This window comes from Salmo salar, chromosome 16 (assembly GCF_965601325.2).
Source record: "Salmo salar chromosome 16, fSalSal1, whole genome shotgun sequence".
Lineage (NCBI taxonomy): Eukaryota > Metazoa > Chordata > Actinopteri > Salmoniformes > Salmonidae > Salmo > Salmo salar.
Genome location: NC_138306.1, coordinates 22,505,871 through 22,526,966, shown reverse-complemented (window position 1 = coordinate 22,526,966; position 21,096 = coordinate 22,505,871). Strand labels below are relative to the sequence as shown.

Sequence of the window (21,096 nt, the reverse complement as noted above, 5' to 3'; positions counted from 1 at the left end):
CTCAACTAGTCTAAAGAAGGCCAGTTTTATTGCTTCTTTAATCAGGACACAGTTTTCAGCTGTGCTAACATAATTGATAAAGGGTTTTCTAATGATCAATTAGCCTTTTAAATGATTAACTTGGATTAGCTAACACAATGTGCCATTGGAACACAGGAGTGATGTTTGCTGATAATGGGCCTCTCTACGCCTATGTAGATATTCCATAAAAAAATCTGCCGTTTCCAGCTCCAATAGTCATCTACAATATTAACAATGTCTACACTGTATTTCTGATACATTTTATGTCATTTTAATGGACAATTTTTTTGCTTTTCTTTAAAAAAAAGACATTTCTAAGTGACCCCAAACTTATGAACTGTAGTATATATATATATATATATATATATATATATTACTTTCACTTACTTATTTAGCGAATGCAGCTAGCTAGTTTACCCTATTCAAATAACCGGTTCAAGCATTGAGGGATGCTAGCTGGCTATGGCTATCCAACACTGGAACTCTTCCAAGTCAAGGTAAGCTTTTGGTTTAATTTATTTATTGCCACAGGGCCCGCCAGTGTAAAAAATAAACTGCTTGATGTATACTGTACTGCATGATTTTAGCGGCTTTGTCATGTCCTGACCCTTGTAAGATGTCATTTTCTATAGTAGAGTAGGTCAGGGCATGACAGGGGGTGTTTTTGGGTGGTTTTCTTGTTATCTGTTTCTAAGGGGTTTTTCTAGGTTTCTATTTCTATGTTGGGATTGTTCGATGATCTCCAATTAGAGGCAGCCGGTCCTCGTTGTCTCTAATTGGAGATCATATTTAAGTAAGGGTTTTTCCACTTGTGTTTGTGGGTTGTTAATTTTTGAGTAGTGTGTATTTCTCTCTGCGTCACGGTTTTGTTGTTTTGTTGTTTCAAGTATTTGGTGTATTGCAACGTTTCACGGTAATAATAAATATGTGGAACTACAACCATTATGCGCTTTGGTCCGATCCTTTAAACAGCCGTGACAGAACAACGCACAACAAAAGGACCAAGCAGAGTGGTAGGGATCAGCTGGAAGAATGGACTTGGGAGGAGATTTTGGATGGGAAAGGACCCTGGAGGCAGGCTGGGGAGTATCGCCGCCCGAGGGAGGAAATTGAGGCAGCAAAAATGGAGCGACGATACTACGAGGCACTATATCCACCAAGAGGCAAGAGTGAGAGGCAGCCCCCCAAACATTTTTTGTGGGGGGCATACGGGGAGTTTGGCAATGTCAGGGGGGAGACCTGAGCCAACTTCCGTGCTTACCGTGGAGAGCTGAGGAGTGAACCGGAGCCAGTCAGGGAGGCGAGCGCGGAGTTCGACGCAAGATTCCGGAGAGAGGTGCTGGCATTGAGAGCACTGCGGAGCGGGCGTGCTGAGGAGCGAGTGATTGAACGAGCACCGGGTTACGGTGTGATGCGCACTATATTTCCCATACGCACTCACAGCCCGGTGCGCTCGGTGCAAGCTCCTCACCGGTGTTGGGCTATGATTGGCATTCAGCCAGGAAGGAGTAGGCCTGCTCAGCATTCCTGGTCTCCAGTTCGCCTACATAGCCCAGTACGTCCTGTACCTCCTTCCTGCACTCGCCCTGAGGTGCGTGTTACCAGTCTGGCGCCACCTAGGCCAGTCCCACGCATCAGACCTCCAGTGCGCATGCCCAGTCCGGAGTGTCCTGTACCTGCTCCCTGCACTCGTCCTGAGGTGTGTGTTACCAGTCTGGCGCCACCCATGCCAGTCCCACGCATCAGGAGTCCAGAGCTTCCGGCGACAGTTCCCAGTCCAGAGCTTCCGGCGACAGTTCCCAGTCCAGAGCTTCCGGCGACAGTTCCCAGTCCAGAGTCTTCAGCGACGGTCCAAGCACAGAAAGCTTTGCAACCCTAGTCCTATCGGTAATTTACAAAAGCTACAGAAATCTTCATTAATTTTGGTAATTAACAGAAAATCTATTGCAATCTATCGTAACTCCTGTCATTTATACTTCAATAACTTAAAAAAATATATGCGCATATATAGTATTCATTTTTATATCTGTGTCCATATTGTCCATGAGTTTCTAATAGATAGACCATATGGGTGAAAAGAAAATAGCCTAGAAAACCATCTAATCAACAAGCATCTAATCAACATCTAATCACAACCTTCACCAGTTTGAGGCAAAAACATTCACAAAAAAATACATGTTGACGCAGTAAAATAAATGCACCAATGGTATTCACTAAGTTGGATGGTTTATATTTAGGATGATATTTTACAGCTTTCTCATTCATTTTATTTTTAAATAATTGCATTTAATTATTTCATATTTTCCATGTGATAAGGCCAGAAAACAGGACAGAGATATTTACAGACACCGGTGATATTATGAAATACTCCAAAAAGACCAATAGATATGGTATCTTATGGTAGATTACATCATTTAAAGATATCAAAATTCTGGTAGTTTACTGGTAAACTTAGAACGTTTCCAGTAAAATACCCTCACTTTGCAACACTGAAATTCATTTGCAAACACATGTATTTTTTGTTGTGGCACAACTTCAGTGAAATTCAGTACCTAGAGTCTTTGGTTCTCTATCCATGGAATTACTCCACTGGGCAACCAGGATGGATCTAGCGTTCCATGTTCATTTCAGTCTATTCAAACAGACCCCATTTGAAAGGAAACAAGCATTAATAAAGATCAGGTGTGACCAATAAGTGGGCGAGGCCAACACACTTAACAAGATAGAGGATAAAGAAAGTTTTGTTGGTGCTAAGAATGAAATGTTTTTAAATAACATTCTTAGAAAGTTACTAATGTTCTTGTAGTTTTTATGAAACATTTTCTTAATAACACTTGAGAACATGACTTTAAAAATAACCGTGAGGAAACCTGCAGAAAACATTATGCTGAAGTACTGAAATTCCCACAGAAGACTGTTGTTTTTTAACTAGGGGGCAGTATTGACACGGCTGGATAAAAAACATACCCGATTTAATCTGGTTACCACTCCTACCCAGTAACTAGAATATGCATATACTTATTACATATGGATAGAAAACACCCTAAAGTTTCTAAAACTGTTTGAATGGTGTCTGTGAGTATAACAGAACTCAAATGGCAGGTCAAAACCTGAGAGATTCCTTTACAGGAAGTGGCCTGTCTGACCATTTCTTGAACTTCTTTTCCATCTCTATCTTTTACTAAGGATCTCTGCTCTAACGTGACACTTCCTACGTCGTCCATAGGCGCTCAGAGCCCGGGAAAAACCTGAATGTCGTCATCCCAGCCCCAGGCTGAAACACATTATCGCCTTTCTCAAGTGGCCGATCAAGGGACTCTGGGTTTAGGCGCATGACCCGACCGCCCCCGCCTTTGTGATTTTTTTCCTCTGTTTGCCGAAAAGGAGATTCCCTGTCGGAATATTATTGCTTTTCTACGAGAAAAATTGTGTAAAAATTGATTTTAAACAGCGGTTGACATGCTTCGAAGTACGGTAATGTAATATTTAGAATTTTTTTGTCACGAATTGCGCCATGCACGCGACCCTTCTTTACCATTTCGGATAGTGTCTGGAACGCACGAACAAAACGCCGCTATTCGGATATAACGATGGATTATTTTGGACCAAACCAACATTTGTTATTGAAGTAGCAGTCCTGGGAGTGCATTCTGGCGAAGACAACAAAAGGTAATCAAACTTTTATAATAGTAAATATGATTATGGTGAGTGCTAAACTTGCCGGGTGTCTAAATAGCTAGCCCGTGATGCCTGGGCTATGTACTTAGAATATTGCAAAATGTGCTTTCACCAAAAAGCTATTTTAAAATCGGACATATCGAGTGCATAGAGGAGGTCTGTATCTATAATTCTTAAAATAATTGTTATGCTTTTTGTGAACGTTTATCGTGAGTAATTTAGTAAAATGTTAGCGAATTCCCCGGAAGTTTGCGGGGGGTATGCTAGTTCTGAACGTCACATGCTAATGTAAAAAGCTGGTTTTTGATATAAATATGAACTTGATTGAACAAAACATGCATGTATTGTATAACATAATGTCCTAGGGTTGTCATCTGATGAAGATCATCAAAGGTGAGTGCTGCATTTAGCTGTCTTCTGGGTTTTTGTGACATTATATGCTAGCTTGAAAAATGGGTGTCTGATAATTTCTGGCTTGGTACTCTGCTGACATAATCTAATGTTTTGCTTTCGTTGTAAAGCCTTTTTGAAATCGGACAGTGTGGTTAGATTAACGAGAGTCTTGTCTTTAAATAGCTGTAAAATAGTCATATGTTTGAGAAATTGAAGTAATAGGATTTTTAAGGTTTTGAAAATCGCGCCACAGGCTTCAAGTGGCTGTTACGTAGGTGGGACGAATTCGTCCCGCCTAGCCCATAGAGGTTTTTAACATTCTCTGGACTTTTTTAGAACATTCCCAATGTCAAACTAGTTGGAGAACATTCCTAGAACATTACCAAAATTGACATTAAATCCGACCATGTTTGAACTTTTAGGAAACATTCAGTTAAAGTAATGAAATACCACATTTAAGTTCCTTAAATGTGCCGAGAATGTTCCACAGTCAAGCAACTATCCTGCACCATTCCCAGAAAGTTGTAGGAAGGTTGTATGCAAAATAACCATATGACAACCCCGCTGTCACCAAGCTCTCAGAAACATTTGGTTCTCTGAACATTATGTGCTAGCTGGGTAAGCAATTAAATGTAGTCTTTCTTAACCAAATGTAAACATATCATACAAAACTCCCACAAATGTCAAGAGTTGCAACAAGGCATTCTGCTTCTCTTTGTAAAACAACATAGTAAAACATCACAGTGACACATTAAAATAAAAAACAAACAAATAGACAGGCAAAAAAAGGCACAAAATAGTGTAGAGGTGTCCTACAGACTCTTTTACTTTTCTGACACCCTCCATCCTTGTGCATTTTTTCCAAACTTGTAGACTAGCCTTCGGCCATCCACGTGTTCCAGGATTTCCCGTTTGTAGTAATATCTGGAAAGGTATGGACAGGGAGATTAATGGAACAGCCAAAATGACTGACTTCTTAAGATGCGAACCAGGAAATAAACATCAAAACTCCCTAATCCCTTCAATCTTTACCTCATAGCTCGGCTGAGCTTCTCGTAGGTCATGCTGCTGTTGTTCTTCTTCTTGCCCCACAGCTGAGCAACAGCCTCTGACTTAAGGAAACGGAACACGCCATCTGTCCGGTCCTCCCACTTGAGCAGGCCTGCATTCCGCTCTGGGTTCAGCAGAATGTCCCTAATGAACTCCCACAGGTGGGTCCCCCGGGGGTCTGAGGAGAAACACATGGGTGGTGGACATAAGAACAATCTACTGCACATCAGTTATAGCATAGGCAAAACGTTCAGCATGTAGCCATCATCCGATTGAGCATTTACATTGAAAGATAAGGAACGATAGCATTGAAGATGATAAATACTGCTCACTGTGTTTTTTGATCTGATGAGGGTGAATGTGAGATCCCTTTGTGTCTGAAAGTAAATTAATAGGCACATGGTCATTAAGCAGATGCTTACAACAAATTAAAATGAAGACATTCAATATATTTGGTACAAGTGACAATCAAACCCACTAGTGGGTCTAGCATCATAGTATTCCAACCAACTAATCACACAGAGCTTTAACTCACACGTTTTAACCCTTGTACCGCTATGTCTTACGCATTCCATATTAATTCTATGGAACCCAATACTGTACAATTGCATGGGTGTCACGTCCGTCGGATGAAGTAGACCAAGGTGCAGCGTGGTGAGCATACATTTTCCTCTTTATTGAATGTCTCCAGCAAAACCAATAAACAATACAAAACGCCCGTGACGCTTACAGGGCAAAGTGCCACAAACAAAGTTAACTACCCACAAGGACAGGTAAGAAAAAGGGCTGCCTAAGTATGGTTCCCAATCAGAGACAACGATAGACAGCTGTCCCTGATTGAGAACCATACCCGGCCAAAACAAAGAAATACAAAACATAGAAAATAGAACATAGAATGCCCACCCCAGCTCAGGCCCTGACCAAACCAAAATAGAGACATAAAAATGAACTCTAAGGTCAGGGCGTGTCAATGGGTGCGGGAAACATTTACAGGATGAGCTTGGTCAGTTGTATTGTCATACATTGTTTGCTCAGTGGCATTGTTCAGTGAAGGAGTAAACTCAGCTGGCCCATTCCCAAAATTATCACTTATTGAACGTTCATGGACTTTACTCAATAGCCTTGAATTGCCACTTTGCTCAATGATGTCTTATGTTTCAAATTCACATTGGTCCAGCAATAATATTTTTGGGGACTAGGCTACTGTAGATCAAAGTCTTCCTTTGGCTTGGGTCTTGTTCCAATGTCTTTGTTTACATAATGTTTTATAGGTTTTCAGTCCTCATCTTTTACCTGGACTTGAGGTAGTGGGCGATGACACAGGTGCGAGGCATTGACATGAGGGATCAAAAATGTCTAAAAAGTAGACATGTCAACATATAAAAAATTATGCTGTCCGTAAGTTAGTTAAAATGTTGCATTTTTAAGTCTCTCCTATCCATTCCAATGTGGTACCTACCTGCAGGATATATGCTAGGTTCTGGGAATGGACAAGGGAGATCTATGAGGAGAGGAGAGCACATAAAGCTTACATTTACTTAATAAGAGGCATAAAGAAACATCTCAAGAGTTTATTGAAATCACAGACTAGATTTAATTTACTTAATTTTTTAACTAGTGTCAAACATGTTGAGACAAGCACAGATAGGCCTACGTCATGACTGGATGGGCTTGTAAGAGATGACTTGAAGTACATTACTCATGTATCCCAATGTTTCTCTAGAGCAGGGATCATCAACTAGATTCATCTGCTGGGAGAATTTTTTATAAATATACAGTACCAGTCAAAAGTTTGGACACGCCTACTGATTCCAGGTTTTTTCTTTTCTTTTTACTATTTTCAACATTGTAGAATAATAGTGAAGACATCAGAACTATGAAATAACACATTTGGAATCATGTAGTAACCAAAAAAGTGCTAAACAAATCACAATATATTTTCTATTTGAGATTCTTCAAAGTAGCCACGCTATGCTTTGATGACAGCTTTGCACACTCTTGGCATTATTTAACCAGCTTCATGAGGTAGTCACCTGGAATGCATTTCAATTAACCGGTGTGCCTTGTTAAAAGTTATTTTGTGGAATTTCTTTCATTCTTTCCTGCGTTTGAGCCAATCAGTTGTGTTGTGACAAGGTAGGGGTGGTATACAGAAGATAGCCCTATTTGGTAAAAGACCAAGTAAATATTATGGCAAGAACAGCTGAAATAAGCAAAGAGAAATGACAGTCCATTATTACTTTAAGGCATGAAGGTCAGTCAACGTGGAAAATTTCAAGAACTTTGAATGTTTCTTCAAGTGCAGTTGCAAAAACCATCAAGCGCTATGATGAAACTGGCTCTCATGAGGACCGCCACAGGAAAGGAAGACCCAGAGTTACCTCTGTTGCAGAGGATAAGTTCATTAGAGTTACCAACCTCAGAAATTGCATCCCAAATAAATGCTTCACAGAGTTCAAGTAACAGACACATCTCAACATTGACTGTGTGAATCAGAAGAAGCAAAGAAACCACTACTAAAGAACACCAATAATAAGAAGAGACTTGCTTGGGACAAGAAACACAAGCAATGGACATTAGACCGGTGGAAATATGTCCTTAGTCCTGATGAGTCCAAATTTGAGCTTTTTGGTTCCAACCGCAATGTCTTTGCGAGACAGAGAGTAGGTGAATGGATGATCTCTGCGTGTGTAGTTCCCACCATGATGCATGGATGAGGAGGAGGTGTGATAGTGTGGGGGTGCTTTTCTGGTGACACTGTCAGTGATTTATTTACAGTTCAAGGCACACTTAACCAGCATTGCTACCACAGCATTCTGCAGCAATACGCCATCTCATCTGGTTTGCGCTTAGTGGGACTATATTTTGCTTTCAAACAGGACAATGGCCCAAAATACACCTCTGGGCTGTGTAAGGGCTATTTGGCCAAGAAGGAGAGTAATGGAGTGCTGCATCAGATAACCTGGCTTCCACAATCATCCGACCTCAATCCAAATGAGATGGTTTGGGATGAGTTGGACTGCAGAGTGAAGGAAAAGCAGCCAACAGGTGCTCAGCATATGTGGGAACTCCTTGAAGACTGTTGGGAAAGCATTCCAGGTGAAACTGGTTGAGAGAATGCCAAGATTGTGCAAAGCTGTCATCAAGGCAAAGCGTGTCTACCTTGAATAATCTAAAATCTAAAATATATTATATACTTTTTTTTACTATATGATTTTGATGTCTTCACTACGATGTAGAACATATATAGAAAAACCCTTGAATGAGTAGGTGTGTCCAAACTTTTGAATAGTACTTTATATTTTTAGACTGCAAATTGACCGCAGAAGCCTAAACAGATATAATATTTGTCTAAAACATAATGATTTCAAACAAATTGTTTCATTTTTCTTTTACTTTTTACCCCCATTTTCTCCCCAATTTTCATGATATCTAGTTGGTAGTTACAGTCTTTTCCCATTGTTGCAACTCCCATACGGACATCATTACAAACCTTGATTACATTTGGGAATATTGTCCTGCGTATGGTGTCGTCTTTTGGACAGGATGTTATTAACACGGGTGTCCTGACACTGTCGTCATTTAAAATCCCATGGCGGTTATTGTAAAAGTAGAGATGTTCACCCCGGTGTTATGGCTAAATTCCCAAACTGGCCACATTCCATCATGGCCACCTAATCATCCTCCTCATTCGCAATTGGCATATATCACACCTCACCTCTCCACATGATAACTGATGTGTGGTGAGAGTTCTAGTACAAAATGGTCGCCGTGCATAACTGAAGTGGGTGTTACACATTGATGGAGGATGAGGTGAGTTGAGTTTCCCCCTATTACTGTATGCAAAGCGCTTTGTGTACCTCATTTGGTAGAAAAGTGCTTTATAAATCCAATAAATTATTATTCATTATTATTATTTGTATACGATCACATATGTCTCTCTATTATGCGTGTTTTTAGTCTTTTCATTCCAACAATGGAAATTCAAAAAAACATTATTATTATTTTTGGTGTTGTTGTTGCTTGGGGCCAAATAAAACCACCCACGGGCCAAATCCAGGCACAAGGCCCGCCAGTTGGGGAACCCTGATCTAGAGTCTCTCTGTTCTATAGACTCCCCGTTCTCTACGAGGGTCTGAAGCATTGTATATATTCTATAACTTTATAAATTACAATTTTATATACATGCAACAGTGCGTTTTGAATAAAGGACATGTGAAAAACAATGTACTAAATCCTCTCTGGGTTTGTATGCTTTTGACAGCTCTTACCATCTAGCTCTGATTTGATAATGTTCAGTGGGTTAAACTCCACACCAGGATACTGTCCTGTGTAGGGATGACATGGAGAAACAAGAGGTCATTGTTATTACACTGACAGTAACAACACCCTTCTTTATTTTGTGTTGCATGTAATCAAACTTGATGCTGAAATCTTAAATCCTTGATCCACTGGTCCACTGGTTCAACTGTCTGTTCTTGTTTGTTTGTGGTTTTCTAACCGACTCAAATAGTGTTGAAATGAAATACTACATACAAACATCTGAAGACCAAATTTATCACTAATAGTATGTTTTTACAATACATGGCCAGACCTGGCCTCCATTCTGATAAACATAAGACACCAACAATAACAGAGGACGTTACAGCTTTGTTCAATGTCTCAACGTACCGCTCCATTTGAGCTCGTTGAGGCTTTGGTAGAGGATAGGCCCCATGGTGCCCGCGGCGCGTGTGAAGTCCTGGTAGGTCATGCTGCACAGTTGACGGCCATCCACATCAAAGTTCTGGAAGTGGATGCTGGCAGCGTCAATCTGGTGCATGTCCACCATCTGCTGTAGCCATTGCCACACCAGGTACTTTGACCAATACTGAGGCTTGTAGTCCTGGGACCACAGGCGACTGGTGTAACCGGGCATCACTGTGGAAACTGGGGATAGGGTTGAAGATAGAGGTTAGGTGCATTTTGCAATAGTTGTGAGTAGCATATCAAATTTTCAGTCTTCGAGTGTGCTGGGGGTGTTGTGAAAAAATATTAACTCTGGCTAGCCCAGGTACTTGTAAATAATTAAACCAGCAGAGCAATTTACTAAAAGAGCCATTGAGTAACCAAACAAGTCCTCACTGTCTGGGCAGGGGTAGGAGCTCCATGTTGTGGGCAGCTGGCTCTCAATGCTGGCAGTGGAAGGGATGCTCATGATACAGGTGGTATGACGGACCATGGTCCAGAGCTGGGGGAGAAAGACACGTACAGTCCGTATGGAGTAAAACCCCAAACAAGGTGATTGGTAGGCTGCCACGTAATCACACACAGTGCACATAGACAGTGTTATTCCCCATAGTGAGTTGAGATGTTTGCAAATGAGATATATCTAAATTACAACATTAACAGTTGTGAAAGTGCAGAAGGAGTTAGTATAGAGAGAGTGTGGGTGTCTGTTTTGCATAAATACACAGTGCATTCGGAAAGTATTCAGACCCCTTCAATTATTCTACAATTTATTATAAAATTGATTAAATCGTTTTTCCCCCTGATCAATCTACACACAATACCCTATAATGACAAAGTAAAAACAGGTTTTTAGAATTTTCGGCAAATTAAAAAAAATAATAATAATGAAATATCACATTTACATAAGTATTCAGACCCTTTACTTAGTACTTAGTTGAATCACCTTTGGCATTTATTACAGCCCCCAGTTATTACAGTTATTACAGTCTTCTTGGATATGATGCTATAAGCTTGGCACACCTGTATTTGGGGAGTTTCTCCCATTCTTCTCTGCAGATCCTCTCAAGCTCTGTCAGGTTGGATGGGGAGCGTGGCAGCACATCTATTTTCAGGTCTCTCCAGAGATGTTCAATCGTATTCAAGTCTGGGCTCTGGCTGGGCCACTCAAGGGCATTCAGAGACTTCTCCCGAAGCCACTCCTGCATTGTCTTGGCTGTGTGCTGAGAGTTGTTGTCCTGTTGGAAACTGAACCTTTGCCCCAGTCTGAGGTCCTGAGCGCTCTGGAGCAAGTTTTCCTTAAGGATCTCTCTGTACTTTGCTCTGTTCCCTCTTTCCCTCAATCCTGACTAGTCTCCCAGTCCTTGCTGTTGAAAAACATCCCCACAGCATGATGATACAACAACCACGCTTCACCGTAGGTGCTTGGCATTCAGGCCAAAGAATTCAATCTTGGTTTCATCAGACCAGAGAATATTGTTTCTCATGGTTTGAGAGTCTTTAGGTGCCTTTTGGCAAACTCTAAGCGGGCTGTCATGTGCCTTTTACTGAGGAGTGGCTTCTGTCTAGCCACTCTACCATAAAGGCCTGATTGGTGGAGTGCTGCAGAGATGGTTGTCCTTCTGGAAGGTTCCCCATCTCCACAGACGAACTCTGAAGCTCTGTCAGAATGACCATTGGGTTCTTGGTCACCTCCCTGACTAAGGCCCTTCTCCCCTGATTGCTCAGTTAGGAAGATTCTTGTCGGTTCCAAACTTCTTCCATTTAAGAATAATATAGGCCACTGTGTTCTTGGAGAACTTCAATGCTACAGACATTGTTTGGTACCCTTCCCCAGATCTGTGCCTTCACAATCCTGTCTCTGAGCTCCACGGACAATTCCTTCAACCTCATGGCTTGGTTTTTGCTCTGACATGCACTGTCAACTGTGGAACCTTATATAGACAGGTATGTGCCTTTCCAAATCATGCCCAATCAATTGAATTTATCACAGGTTGACTCCAATCAAGTTGTAGAAACATCTCAAGGATGATAAATGGAAACAGGATGCACCCTGAGCTCAATTTTGAGTCTCATAGCAAAGGGTCTGAATACTTATGTAAATAAGGTATTTCTGTTTTTTTACTATTTATTTTAATACATTTGTAAAAAAAAATCGGTTTTTCGCTTCATCATTATGTGGTATTGTGTGTAGATTAATGAGGGATTTTTTTCAAAATCCATTTTAGAATAGGGGTGTAACGTGACAAAATGTGGAAAAGTCAAGGGGTCTGAATACTTTCTGATTGCACTGTATGCCTATTTGTTCTTCTGATGCTAGAATGAAATGGGTTAGTTATATTTAATGATGTGATACTCCCGGAGTTTGGAAGGCGGCCCATGTACTTTCCCTTCACAAAGGTGGCGGCCTATTTCTAAACTTTCTTGCCAAGCTAAAATATTAGAATCCTTGATTCATTCTCAGCTAAGATCTTTGTTATCTTTGAAATGTATTCTAAATGCACACTACATGACGAAAAGTATGTGGACACCTGCTCGTCGAACATCTCATTCCAAAACCATTTGCATTAATTTGGAGTTGGTGCCCAATTTACTACTATAACAGACTCCACTCTTCTGGGAATGCTTTCCACTAGAATTTGGAACATTGCTGCGGGGACTTGCTTCCAATGAGACATAAGAGCATTAGCAAGGTCTGGCAATGATGTTGGGCGATTAGGCCTGGCAAGGAGTCAGCATTCTAATTCATCCCAAAGGTGTCCGATGGGGTTGAGGTCAGGGCTCTGTGTAGGCCAATTAAGTTCTTCCACACCAATCTCGACAAACCATTTCTGTATGGACCTCGCTTTGTGCACAGGGCATTGTCATGCTGAAACAGGTAAGGGCCTTCCTCAAACTGTTGACAGAAATTTGGAAGCACAGATTTGTGTAGAATGTCATTGTATGATGTAGCATTAAGATTTCCCTTCACTTGAACTAAGGGGCCTAGTTGGAACCATGAAAAATAGCTCCAGAACGTTATTCGTCCGCCACCAAACTTTACAGTTGGCACTATGCATTGGGGTAGGTAGCGTTCTCCTGGCTTCCGCCAAACCCAGATTCGTCCTTCAGACTTCCAGATGGTGAAGCGTGATTCATCACTCCAGAAAACACATTTCCACTGCTCCAGATTCCAATGGCGGCAAGCTTTACACCACTTCAGCCGACTCTTGGCATTGCGCATGGTGATCGTAGGCTTGTGTACTGCTGCTCGGCCAGGGAAACCCATTTCATGAAACTCCTGATGAACAGTTATTGTGCTGACATTGTTTCCAGAGGCATTTTGGAACTCACTAGTGAGTGTTGGAACTGAGGACAGACTATTTTTACGCGCTACGTGCTTCCGCACTCGGCAATCCCATTCTGTGAGCTTGTTGCTCTTTAGTAAGGCCATTCTACTGCAAATGTTTGAGCATGGAGATTGCATGGCTGCGTGCTCGATTTCATATACCTGTCAGCAACGGTATGTCTAAAATAGTCCAATCCACTAATTTGAAGGGGTGTCCACATACTTTTTTATATACAGTATAGCGTTCATCATTCAGGTTTTTGATCAGGTCATAGCACTATCTCTGCTTCATCCCTAGGTATAAATGATGTGGTTACCTGCATGGATAAAAATCAACATTGTTCTGCCCTCTTCATTGACCTGTCAAAGGCGTTCGATACTGTTGATCACTCATTGCTAATTCAGAGGCTTTCCTCAATTGGCCTAGACCAGGTTGCATGTAACTGGTTTAAAAATTGCTTGACAGATAGAACTCAATGTATATCTACTGATGGTGTTAAATCAGGTTTCCTTACAGAAGGTGTCCCGCAGTGGTCGATTCTGGATCCTATGCTTTTTACTGTTAACATTAACTATCGACTATCGTAAACAAATGTGACCTACACTTGTATGCCGATGATACTGTTGAGTATGCTATTGCCCCCACGGTTGAACAGGCTCTATCTATACTACAGTCTTCCTTCATTGTATTATAGAAAAACTTTATTGACCAGAAATTAGTACTGAATAAAGGTCAAACTAAATATATGTTGTTCTCTAGAGCGCATAAAATTAAGTCCGATGATTTATGTGCACTTTGGATGGTGTCTATATTGATCATGTCCGTGCTTACACATATCTGGGCATCTGGATTGATGAAAAGCTGTCTTTTAAAAAGCATATTGATGAGTTAAGAAGTTGAGAATAAAAATGGGCTTCTTCTATAGAAATAGGTCTTGCCTCTAGCTAAATACCATGGTATACTCTTCTCCATATCACTCCCTTGACTGCCGTGAAGTGTTGGCCGTAGTGGGTCAACAACATGGTTACGTTCATTGAACTGTTGTTGAGAAAATCGTTCACCACAACCATATTTGCATTCAATATGTAAATATATACTGTGTGCTGAGGGGTATTTATGTCTATAATAAAGCCCTTTTGTGGGGAAAAAGTAATTCTGATTGGCTGGGCCTGGCTCCCCATTGCGCACCTGTCCAGTCATGTGAAATCCATAGATTAGGGCCAAATGAATCTATGTCCTAATATGAACTGTAGCTCAATAAAATCTTTGAAATTGTTGCATGTTGCATTCATTGTTTTGTTCAGTATACATTATAAAAGTTGGAGGTCGGCACTGAGGCCTGTGACGAATATATAAGAGGAAGGCGGAGTGGCTGCACCACAGTACTTGCAATGACTTTGTCACATATTTTAGTGTTTGTCGAGTCCAGGGGTTTCCAAACTTTTCTGTTTCGTGACCAAGCAATTGAGGTTTCTTTTGAGTCGCAAACCACCATAAGATTTGAGCAGTGAAAAAAACATACAATAACCAAAGAAAAAGCAAAAAATGTATTAATAACAAATAATACTGTCTTCCTCAATCCAAAACCAGTTTCCCAAGAACTTGAGTCAAGATCCCTGAGTATAATTTTCACTAGAGGTATATGGCCTTTGACAGATCAGGCCAAGTGTTGGGTTCAGATCTAGATCCTATTGGCATCTTGCCAAATGTACGCTTTGGTTACCATCAGTGCAGTCTACTGTCTGTTTGCCTGCTGTCTAGTCTGAGCAGCCTGAAGACTGTACATGGAAATAGACTGCTGGCATTGTATTCCTGACTGTTTAGTTAGCATGTCCCTATCATCAGGTAGTAGTTTCTATTTTCTATAGTCTCCTAGACAGTTGAAGGTTAACTTTTTAACGATACATGGTGTGAACTATTCAGGGATGAGTCATAAAGTTCCATGTTAGCTAGACAAAGCGCTTTGGAAATTGACCTCTGATCAATATTCACTAACTGTGCATATCACCAAACAAACAAACAAAGTTTCATAACATAATTATGTAAAACCATGAGGAAAGGCTTAAAGATGAAGGAAGTAAACAGACAATAGTACGATCACTGATCAATGTCACTTCAGGTAAGCAACAAGCAAGTGCAGGCAGGTCACTCTTTCCTGGCTCTGAAGTGTCTGAGGACAGATACACTCTGTGGAGTTTTATATCAACTGATGCAAGTTACAACCAATGCTAGGTGATTACTGTAGAGTAGGTTGTAATCAGGTACAGTCATTCAACCTAAAACAAAACAGCAGTATTTGAATGTACCCAATTGTCATACTTGAGTGAAAGAAAAGATACCTTAATAGAAAATGACTCAAGTAAAAGTGAGTCACCTAGTTAAATACTACCTGAGTAAAAGTCTACAATTATTTTGTTTAAATTTACTTTAGTATAAAAGTACATGTAATTGCAAAAAATACTTAACAATCAAAAGTAAAAGTAAAAATAATTGCTTATGTTAAGCAAACCAGATGGCATGTGTTTTTTTAAATATTTTTTTTACGGATAGCCAGTGGCACACTCCAACACTCAGACATATTTTACAAACGTAGCATTTGTTTTTAGTGAGTCCACCAGATCAGAGACAGTAGAGATGACCATTGATGTTCTCTTGATAAGTGTGTGAATTGGACCATTTTCCTGTTCTGCCAACCTTTCAAAATCTAATGAGTACCTTTTGGTGTCAGGGAAAATGTATGGAGTAAAAAGTAAATTATATCTCAAAGCAAAACAGAGCCCATGACAGTACCAGTCAAAAGTGTGGACACACCTACTCATTCAAGGGTTTTTCTTTATTTTTACTATTTTCAACATTGTAGAATAATAGCGAAGACATCAAAACTATGAAATAACACATTTGGAATCAAGTAGTAACCAAAAAAGGGTTAAACAAATCAAAATATATTTTAAATTTGAGTCTTCAAAGTAGCCACCCTTTGCCTTGATGACAACTTTGCACACTGTTGGTATTCTCTCAACCAGCTTCATGAGGTAGTCACCTTGAATGCATTTCAATTAACATGTGGTTCTTGTTAAAACTTAATTTGTGGAATTTCTTTCCTTCTTAATGCATTTGAACTAATCAGTTGTGTTGTGACAAGGTAGGGGTTGTATACAGAAGATAGCCCTATTTGGTAAAAGACCAAGCAAATATTATGGCACGAACAGCTGAAATAAGCAAAGAGAAATGACAGTCCATTATTACTTTAAGGCATGAAGGTCAGTCAATGCGGAAAATTTCAAGAACTTTTAATGTTTCTTCAAGTGCAGTTGCAAAAACCATCAAGCGCTATGATGAAACTGGCTCTCATGAGGACCGCCACAGGAAAGGAAGACCCAGAGTTACCTCTGTTGCAGAGGATAAGTTCATTTGTCACAGCTGTCTGAATGATCGGACCAAAATGCAGCGTGTTCGTAGTTCCACATATTTTATTTAACGTGAAACTGAAATGCAATACACTAATACTTGAAACACAAAAACAACAAACCGTGACGCAGAGAGAAAACACACTACTCAAAATATAATCATCCACAAAAACAGGTGGGACAAACATCAACTTAAATATGACCTCCAATTAGAGGTAACGAGGATCAGCTGCCTCCAATTGGAGATCAACCCAAACACCTACATAGAAATACAAAACTAGAAACTGAACATAGAAATACATAAACAGACAAACACCCCCTGTCACGCCCTGACCAACTCTACCATAGAAAATAACAACTTACTATGGTCAGGACGTGACATCATTAGAGTTACCAACCTCAGAAATTGCATCCCAAATAAATGCTTCACAGAGTTCAAGTAACAGACACATCTCAAAATCGACTGTGTGAATCAGAAGAAGCAAAGAAACCACTAATAAAGGACACCAATAATAAGAAGAGACTTGCTTGGGTCAAGAAACACGAGCAATGGACATTAGACCGGTGGAAATATGTCCTTAGGTCTGATGAGTCCAAATTTGAGATTTTGGTTCCAACCGCAATGTCTTTTCGAGACACAGAGTAGGTGAACGGATGATCTCTGCGTGTGTAGTTCCCACCATGATGCATGGATGAGGAGGAGGTGTGATAGTGTGGGGGTGCTTATCTGGTGACACTGTCAGTGATTTATTTACAATTCAAGTAAAGTACAATTCTGGTAAAAGACCAAGTCCATGTTATGGCAAGAACAGCTCGAAAAAGCAAAGAGAAATGACAGTCCATCATAACTTTTTTAATTTTAAGACATGAAGGTCAGTCAATTCTGAAAATGTCAAGAACTTTAAAAGTTTCTCCAAGGTCAAATTGCTGCAAAGAAACCACTACTAAAGGACATCAATAATAAGAAGAAACTTGATTGAGCCAAGAAACACAAGTAATGGTCATTAGACAGGTGGAAATCTGTCCTTTGGTCTGATGAGTCCAAATTTGAGATGAATTGAAGAATCTCCAATAGAAAATATATTTTGATTTGTTTAACACTTTTTTTTGGTTACTACATGATTCCATGTGTGTTATTTACTATTAATCTGCAATGTAGAAAATAGTCTAAATAAACTAAATGAGTAGGTTTGTCCAAACTTTTGACTGGTACTGTTAATTTGCCCATGAACACGTTTACCTTGTAAACCAACACATAGGCCTTTCTCTTCAGGAATTCAAAAGCAAGCCGCACAATTATTTCAAATCAGTCATCTTCTTTAACACCGTATGAACAGCTCTTTAAAATATTTATGTCATGCTTGAAGAAGTTGAAGAAGCATTGCAGGCAATTAAAGCTTGATACAGTTAGACACATGAATCCAAACAAGCACAATCTAGTTTGAAAGACACTTAAAGTAATGCCTACAGTTAAAATACCTACTGTCTGCTTAATGAAAACCCCCATTCATTCCTATGCCCAGCCATTTGACATCAGATTGATTTCACTACATTCAGTCATTATAACAGCTACTAACAACAGGAGCAAATCTGGTTGCCTAACAATGCTTAGCATGTTTTCCTACCAGAGCTGTGGAATGGGGTCCGACCAGGCCTGTGTTCAATGGGTGTGTTGTCTCTCTCGCTCTCTCTCTCTCGCTCTTCTCTCAGATGACTTTAGGTGGGTAGCTACAGTAGCTGTGCTTCTGTACACAGGCGAGTGTAGTGTTGTTGTCAGTGCTAGCAGTTGTGCTCTTCCGACTCCAAAAACAAACAAAATAAGTGCTTGCCCACACACACCAAGGTGCTGCTCCAACAGTGGGTATTTTATGCTGTCAGCTTCCTTGTCCTATCCTTATCTCTCTCCAATTGGCTACCAGTGTAAGTTCATGCTAGTTAGTAATTTGGATTCGGGTGACGGAGTGAATAACAACACACACCTGTCATAGCTTTTACTTTCACTCTGTTTTTTCTCTCTCTCGCGCTCTCTCTCTCGCTCTCTCTCTCTCTCTCTCACTCTCTCACTCACTCACTCACTCACTCACTCACTCACTCACTCACTCACTCACTCACTCACTCACTCACTCACTCACTCACTCACTCACTCACTCACTCACTCACTCACTCACTCACTCACTCACTCACTCACTCACTTGTAAAGCTAACCTTGTGGGGACACACAATTCAGTTCCATTCAAAATGAAAAGAATCTAACCATAACCTAACCCTAGCTCCTAAACCTAATTCTAATCCTAACCTTAACCCTAGACCCCGTAGAAATAACATTTTACCTTGTGGGTGTTCACTTAAAATTACACAACAACTAGGTTCCAGTTTAACAACATTTACTAGACCATATTTCCACAGTACATGGTTGCCATTGCACTCAGGTCAGGTCCATCAACAATGAAATTACCACACAGGTGTACTAATAACAGAGTGATAGCACCGTAATAACATAAATATAGGGATACTTAAAACATGAACTTAACAATGGGGACTAACAAAATATCCCCAGTTGGTCAAAGTGTGGTTCACACACACACACACACACACACACACACACACACACACACACACACACACACACACCGGGCCTTACTTGCAAGCATTTAAAGTTAAACATTTAAAGTTAAACAGCCAATTAAAGTTGTCGATTTACTTGCATGTGACAGAAAGCTAAATTGTAGCTGGTCCCGTCAGATAACATGGCACACGTTAGCCCTTTTCTAACCTCACCAGGTGGCAGTGACTACATCCTGGCACAACTTCTGCAGCCAATTAAAATCGTAGATGTAGTTGGACATGTTCCAACACTGGTCAAATTGCTCTCTGTGTAAAGTGCCTAGTTCATGTAATTGTCACAGATTATGGCAAGGGTTCGAATCTCACATTAGTCCCCCCCCCCCCCCCCCCCTTTGACATTTAGATTTATATGTATCCTATTAGGTTAGTGTGTTGAAAAGGGATGTAGCCTACAGCCAAAAGCTTAAAAATGAAAAAGGACTTACATTTCAGCCTTGCACACAAACACACTGCAATTGCCTAATAATCATATTACATAGGCTATGTTACATGGACGTGTCCAACTAAATATTTTTTTGTGTCACATTTGTGTTATTTCACTAGAGGTGTGCAGTAGAAATAGTCTGCACTCTCGTTATCATCCTACAGATGGCAGTATTGCAGCTTGAATCGACAGTCTTAATGTAGGAAGACACTTCGCTGTCATTAATATATTCTTATGTAGGTTACACTTACAATGTTTTCTAGTTTATGCAATATTATAATAACCCACTTTGTCACATGCGTTTTGAATCGAGAATTAAAGACCGACATTGAACAGTTTGTTCCTCAACAAAAAAGCTTGATGAGAAGTGGGCTCGTATCCATGTTTATAAAGCAGTATCAATTACAATGCAACGGCTTTAGTACCCAGAGCTGATGAGGATTGTTATAGCCAACATGACTGCTATTTGACAAATCCATATGCTCTACGTTTCTTTTTTTTTTCTTCTTTATTTACAATATGAGATAAACTTTCTTGTAAGGACCTCATTTATCTTTTTTTCCCATAGAAACTCATTGATGTGTGTGAAACAGATTTAAAAAACAAAGATTTTGCCATATGCAAAAACTTGAAAATGTTGTCTAATGTTAATAGGTTGTAGCCTAGTCAAGGATTCATCAATGCAATATTGGCAAACAACATTTTGTTACAGATCAACTGAACAAATAAACCTTGAGTTTGTAGATTTAAAAAATGCCATTGGTTGGTGGATCGAAAATCGAAGATGTGCCAGGATGTAATCACTGCCACCAGTTAAGGTTAGCATAGGGCTAACTTGTTCTATGTTATCTGATGGGATCAGCTACAATTTATTGTTTGGTGAAATGCAAGTAAATCAACTATTTTCATTGACTGATATGCATATGATTGCATGAGAACCTGTATAACTTTAAATGGGTGCTTATGTTTGCAAGTATGGCCCCAGAATGTCTCCAGGTGGTATGATGTTCACAATGACTCAACACTGATGATTTTTATATTGTCAGAACCTTTGGCAAAATAAATCTTACTGTAACCTTTCGAAGCTAACTGCAAGAACATTGGCCAACATGTTCCTTTTGTAATATAGATGTTTTTTTATTTTCCTTCCCCATAATTGTATTTCATTCTACTAATTGTCATCTAGAGAATCGTGTTTCCATATGAATACTTCAACATGATGGCACTGAATCAGTGTAAGCATAGCCTTTGTTACATTAACATAATTTCCATTGTCTAATGTTCCCTCTGATGAAGAAAGTAAAAGGGTAAACACCCATCTGTGTGTTTAGGATGCTAACCATGTCTCATCTTAGCGGGAGAGCACTCTGGATGGAGAGGGATGGAAGATGCTTTGATCAGTCCAGGTGTGTGCTGTTCAGTGTTGTGGATACTCTGTTAT

At 40.1% G+C, this 21,096-nt stretch overlaps 1 protein-coding gene across 2 annotated transcripts; it reads right to left on the bottom strand.

The window, feature by feature from the left end:
- Positions 1-2,230: 2,230 nt before the first annotated feature.
- LOC106573397 (ETS homologous factor) lies at positions 2,231-18,748 on the bottom strand. 2 transcript variants are annotated; one of them, XM_014148410.3, is made up of 9 exons: positions 18,232-18,748; positions 10,267-10,372; positions 9,814-10,071; positions 9,414-9,470; positions 6,602-6,643; positions 6,436-6,498; positions 5,475-5,519; positions 5,125-5,320; positions 2,231-5,016 (listed from the first exon to the last, which is right to left on the bottom strand). In XM_014148410.3, exons 2-9 carry the CDS (start codon positions 10,361-10,363, stop codon positions 4,917-4,919), a joined length of 858 nt encoding a protein of 285 aa, XP_014003885.1. In that variant the 5' UTR covers positions 10,364-10,372; positions 18,232-18,748; the 3' UTR covers positions 2,231-4,916. The 2 variants fall into 2 exon arrangements, with proteins under 2 accessions (XP_014003885.1, XP_014003886.1); XM_014148411.3 differs by lacking the exon at positions 6,436-6,498 and having other exon boundaries at positions 18,232-18,626.
- Positions 18,749-21,096: the final 2,348 nt, after the last annotated feature.